At 37.9% G+C, this 6,021-nt stretch overlaps 1 protein-coding gene across 1 annotated transcript in view; it reads right to left on the bottom strand.

Annotated features, from left to right (window-relative positions):
• Positions 1-1,156: 1,156 nt before the first annotated feature.
• The window catches only part of LOC107683786 (sodium/calcium exchanger 3-like), a 39,269-nt gene continuing 34,404 nt past the window's right edge, over positions 1,157-6,021 (bottom strand). Inside the window, exons 4-6 of the mRNA XM_016479833.1 lie at positions 5,578-5,606; positions 3,684-3,956; positions 1,157-2,792 (exon numbers count right to left, since the gene is read on the bottom strand). Coding sequence (XP_016335319.1) covers positions 2,416-2,792; positions 3,684-3,956; positions 5,578-5,606 — 679 coding nt within the window. The 3' untranslated portion in view covers positions 1,157-2,415. The remainder of the gene's footprint in view (positions 2,793-3,683; positions 3,957-5,577; positions 5,607-6,021) is intronic.

Raw genomic sequence — 6,021 nt, forward strand, 5'->3', positions numbered from 1 at the left:
GTGGGGGGGGGGGGGGGGGGACATTTTAAATTAGACAACTATTTTTAACAACAATTTTTGGAAAATAAGAGATTTTCCTTAATGAATACAAGAATGCTTCCTAATATTTGTCCAAAAGAAAGCATCTTAGAAAGCTGCATAATTAGTTGCATATATTAGATGTATATGATGCTATGTAGGCAGTACATGCTCACAAAGTCAGTGTGAAAAAGAAAGTGTCTGTTGTGTAGCTAAGCTAACACACACTCCTGCCTTTCTGTACAAATAACAAAAGTGTAAACATTAAAAACTCATGAACATGAGCCTGTATGAGTCATAATGACCATTGATGTTCAGTGCGATTTGTTGTGATTTCTGTGTGATTCTTGTACGTTTTTCTGTAAAGCAAATCGATTATGAACTGAGTAGCCACTGAGTAGGAAGCACAGAGCAGGCTGAAGCGATGCCAGCAGATGCAATTTGGATGGAGAGATTTTCAGACAATAAATGTGTTTTCAACCACTCTCACCCACAAGCAACACATACACAGCTATACAGTATATGAATGTAAACATAATAAAAATTAAGCACGTCTGTAGTTGTTGTAATTCCAACACTGGTGTCCTGGATACAACTGATTTGGCCTGTATTTGTAATGAGCAAACTTGAAACACGTCAACATACACACGCTCACACACACACACAAAATGTAAGAGTTGTACAAACATACAGGGGTGGAAAGGGGCTGTGGCCCCTCTGTGGCCCAGAGAACCACTGCAGCTTCTGGGTGGCAGTCTAAGGTTCTGTTCTTTGGTTCTGGGCTCTTATTGGCCATCCTAAACAATTCTTTATGACATCACTTCCCCAAATAACACAGAAATCCCACCCACTTGAGTGTTTTTCAGCTCACTACAGCAAAAATAGGCACGGAAACACTTTAGTCAGTAAGATGAATTGATGACTGCTTTTTAAAAGAAAAGTTCACCCAAAAATGAAAAATTGCTGAAAATGTACTTACTCTCTAGGCCAGAAGCGATAGTTTAAAGTTACATTTTTGGGATGGATTTGTTTGTTACAAACACGCAGATTTTCACAAGAAATTAATTGATGGACTGGAGTCATGTGGATTACTTTTGGATTATTGTGATGTTTTTATCAGCTGTTTGGACTATCATTCTGACGGCACCCATTCACTGCAGAGGATCCATTGGTGAGCAAGTGACTCATCTACATCTAACTCACTATGTTAAATGAATCTGTTTGTACTGATCCATTCTCAGTCTTTTCTGGACCGAAGGCCAGTAAACATTACGAACCACATTAAAGGACCCAATAAAACTTACTCAGAATTCACCACCGACATCACTGACACTTCAGACACTGTTTAGATGCGCACTTAAGGAGTTCCTGGTTAAATGGTCATGTGACTCCATATAGAGGGATTCTCTAGGGTAAAGTGGGGGTGGGAGATTGCTTCAGGGGTGCTTTATGTTTGTTCAACGACCCTGAAAGACTGAAATTCAAACAGATAAAAAAAACAACAACTATAATAGCAGATGCAGTGCGCTCTCATCCACGGTGTTATCAGAAAATACTCTAGTTATTCGATTTGATGAATGTTCAATTGCAAAAAAGGCCTCATTTTCCCTCTGTAGGGAAGTCATTTTCCCTCTGTTCCCTCTGTTTTTTTTTGCATTCTGTTCTCCTGCAACCCTCTGAAGCCTCTGTGATTCTCGAAATAACAACACTTGGCAAGGAAATACACAAAAGTACAGAAAAAATATGGAAGCAGATTATATCCATACAGGAATATCGGGGAGAAAATGCAGTGTTCAGCCATTGTTCATATTCATCTCTCTTCTCCGTTTGTCTACTCAGCGTTTGGTGTTTCCGAGCCACTCTCCCTAGCCGGGACTTTGGCCTGACGGTAAAAGCTGTAAGCTCTGTGAGTTCTTACCAAACTAAACAAGGAAAAAAAAAAAATAATAACTTTATGGGTCCTTCAAATGTCACTCAATAACAGATTTAATGTATAGTCATATATTTTCATTTTTTTGTTGAAATATTATTTCTAATCCTCGAAGCAGATTTGAAAATAGTCCTTTGAATCCTTTAATTCTTTTTGTTATTTTTTATGCATTTTTTTCCCAAAATACTTCATTAGAAAAAAGTAATTCTCAGCAGGTGTTGAGGAAAATATAGACTGTGAAAAGCTCAGACTCCAGGTTAAGACTGGCCCACCCCTTAGAGAAATATTTCACACTCTTCATCTTCAGCGTGAAGGCATCTGAAGAACGAATGTCCTTTTTTAAAACTCAAATCCATGCCTGCTTAAAACTGTAGCGACCTTTTTGAATTAGCTCTTACTTACGGCTTGAAGTTTCCTCCCATATATCTCTTTCCAACCCCCACCCCTTCCCACCCCATCTCTTCTCTTCAGAAGCCCTGTATATGACAGTAAGCCTCAAGACTGGAGAAAAGGATATAGAGAAACCAGAGACCGAAGAAAAAGAGCGTTGTGAAGATGCGCTGTGTGCGCGGGCCGCCCAGCTCTCCACCGATGTGAGGCCTGCGCCGGTACAGCAGGACACTCACCGCCAGGAAGGCAAAGATGGTGAAGAGAGTGACAGAAAATGCCAGGGAACCTGCTGGCACCTCGAACGCACGACCCTGCATGTGCCAGTAGATGGCGGCCACTGACCACGCCACACCGATTCCCAAGAAAACGTTCACAGCATTACTACCGGTCACGTTACCGATAGACGCGTCTGCGTAACTGTCCTGCACTGCTGCAACTTTACTGGCAAAGGTATCTGAGGAGAAAAGAGAGATGTGATGTAGATGCTTTCATAAAATAGTGTAATAATCTATGATTAACAAGCAATAAAAGGATGCAAATCAGGAGGAATCAGATTTATACTGATTTTATGAGTTAAAATAGTTAATTGTATGATAAAAACATACTGTAACTGTCAAAGCTTCCCCCGAATCCAAAAAGAGCATTTATTGAAACTTAGCAGCAAAACTGACTTTTTTTATGTCAGACAGATTGGCCTCATTAAATTCAAGAGACAGAGAGAGGGTTGAAATGGTCCTACAAAACCAAATTATGATTGATTTTGGCAGAAACGATTTTATTAATTATATGTGGACCTCGGAGAAAACACTATACACTACTGTTCAGTAGTTTGGGGTCAGTAAGATATGTTAATGTTTTTGGACGAAGTCTCTTATACTCACCAAGGCTGCATTTATTTGATCAAAAACACAGTAAAAACATAAATATTGTGAAATAATATTACAATTTAAAATAATTCCTTTCTAGTTAAAAATTAAATTTATTACTGTCATGGCAAAGCAGCAGTGTCACACGATCCTTCAGAAATCATTCTAATATGCTGATTTGATGCTCAAGAAACATTTCCTTTTTGTTTGTAATAATGTTGAAAAGAGTTGTGCTGCTTAATATTGTTCTGGAAACTGTGATAGAGTTTTATTTTTCCAGGATTCTTTGATGATTAGAAAGTTTAAAATAACAGCATTCATTTGAATCCTGTGACATTATAAATATCTTTACCTTTCAGTCAATTTAATGCGACTGCTGAATAATAAGAGACCATAAACTAAAAGTAGCATATATTATATGGCCCATTTAAAATGGTATTTATAAATATGTAGGCAAATAAAAGCATACACAAACTCACCAGGGATAGATGTTCCCAGGGCTACGAACACCACAGCAGTGACTGAGTCCTTTAGGCCAATGGTGCAGCCAAAGTGACTAGCCAGGTCACCGATCACAGCAGTCAAAAGACCGATGACCACTATGGAAACAATGAAACATGCCCACCCGTTCCAGTATTCCGTGGGTGGGACACAGGCGAACAGAACCTTCCAGAACACAGTTAGGAAGTGCATGACATAGTCAAAACAAGATGGCAGACGTTCCTCTCCCCCTTCATCCTCATCCTCATCTCCTGAGATAAAGACAGGAAGACAGAAAGAAAGAAAACAAGCAAGAAAGAAAGGAAAGCAGAATGGGAGTAGAAAAAAGAAGAAAATGAAAAAAGTTAGTATTGTGGTATCACCCACATTACACAACTACCATACCTGAGCAAAGCTATCTATTTGACACCGTGGTGATTTAGGGGTCCTGTTGCCTTGGTAACCCCGGCTGTTTGATAGTCACGGTAATTGAAGGCTACACACTGTGAGAGCAGCATTTTTATCTCAACACAGAGTCATAAAAGACTAACATGTAGGACATTTCCATTTTAATTTTGGGGAAAATCTATAGGAATTAATTTAAACAAAGTGAAACGTATCACACAGAGCTGATAATACTACATTCTTATTGATATCTGAAATGATCAAATTAGTCAAAATGTTTAGAACACACAATGGTTGTAGGATGAGGAGAACCGTGTAGGAGATCTGTGGGCTCAGTTTTCATGTGGGCCGAGTTATATTTCACAACAGAAATAGAAAATGTTGTGTGTAATATGAACATGAGAGTATGTTTATATAATAACTGAGTTTTGTTGCTTTTAGTACAGTTCTGTGAGTTTTGAGATGATCTACCGTTCATATGTTTGAGGTAGCTAGGACTTTTTCAAATAATTTTGGTATGATCACCAAAGCTGCATTTATTTGATCAAAAATCAACTAAAATAGTAATATTGTGAGATATTATAAAGAATGTATAATAACTTTTCTATTTGAATATATTTTCAAATGTAATTATTGTGATGCAAAGCTGAATTTTCAGCATCATTACTCCAGTCTTCAGTGTCAAATGATCCTTCAGAAATCAATCTAATATGCTGATTTGCTGCTGAAGAAACATTTATTATTATCATATTGAAAACAATTCCTTAATTTTTTTTTGTGGAAACCATGAATTATCCAGTTGGTGTATAAGAGGGTTCAATGCCAAAGAAAGCATTCTGTATTTAGATGTATAAAGCTGTAAGTGTTTCTTTAGATCCTTCAACCGCTCTCACATATTTTGCAGCGACAGCACAGGATCAGCAGTTCTAAAGTCATGTTTGGATGTAGGACAAGTGATGTGTCTTCTATTACAGGTTCAGTGTCAAAAACACCTACGACCCATTTGATACAAAGTTTTATCTGTCTGTCCGCAAAGAAAAAAAACAGCTTGCGTTCCTGAATCTACAGCGTGAATCATACCAGTGCAAATAGTACAGAAACAAAAGACTCTGGTTCTTTTAAGCAGATAAAAAACCCTTATGAGTAAGTCAGGTCAGTTACTAAATCTAAGGAATAAAAATTGAAAGGAAAATTGTAAGTGTTTGGAAAGGCATAAAGATAGACAGAATTGTCATTATCATTAGAACAATTTCCTCGATCTGACTCATTCACTGAATTATTTGAATTGTTCATCAAATCATCAAAGATCCAGAATTATTAGGAGGAATCAGAATCTGAACCACAATCATTAGTTCACAAACAGCACTATATAAAATTCCGACAATTCACAGAGTGCATTTTCCAATGGAAACAGACTTAGAATGTTCATAATTTTGCTTATTAATGGTTGTCAAACAAATTATAGTTATGAATGCGCATATTTTTTACTTTGAGGTACTTTTTTCCCCAGGATTTCTCTGAATATCAAAATGTAATCTTATTCGAATCCATGTTGGAATGCAAATAAAGAAATATCTAATGAATAATTGATAAACGTCTTGTTTACAAGCACACTAGTGAGGAGACAAGCCAACATGTTGTTTTGTGGGCTTAGGTAAGTTAATAAGTAGGTTGTTTAATGTTGTCCAGGCGAGATGAGAGCTCAAACAGAGAGGACCAGCTGTTCTTCCTCTCTCATTCTTTCTGAAGGGTATAATACTGGGACAAGGACACATGCATACATGCAAACACACACACAGCACCGCAGCACTGCTGTGTGCATGCTGGTAGCATTGACGACGTCTGCCTGATTTATGGAGAGATACTGAGAGACACGCTTGACTACTTGGGGTGTGTGTGTGTGTGTGTGTGTGTGTGTGTGTGTGTGTGTGT

Source organism: Sinocyclocheilus anshuiensis, unplaced genomic scaffold, assembly GCF_001515605.1.
Source record: "Sinocyclocheilus anshuiensis isolate Anshui unplaced genomic scaffold, SAMN03320099.WGS_v1.1 scaffold413, whole genome shotgun sequence".
Taxonomy (NCBI): Eukaryota; Metazoa; Chordata; class Actinopteri; order Cypriniformes; family Cyprinidae; genus Sinocyclocheilus; species Sinocyclocheilus anshuiensis.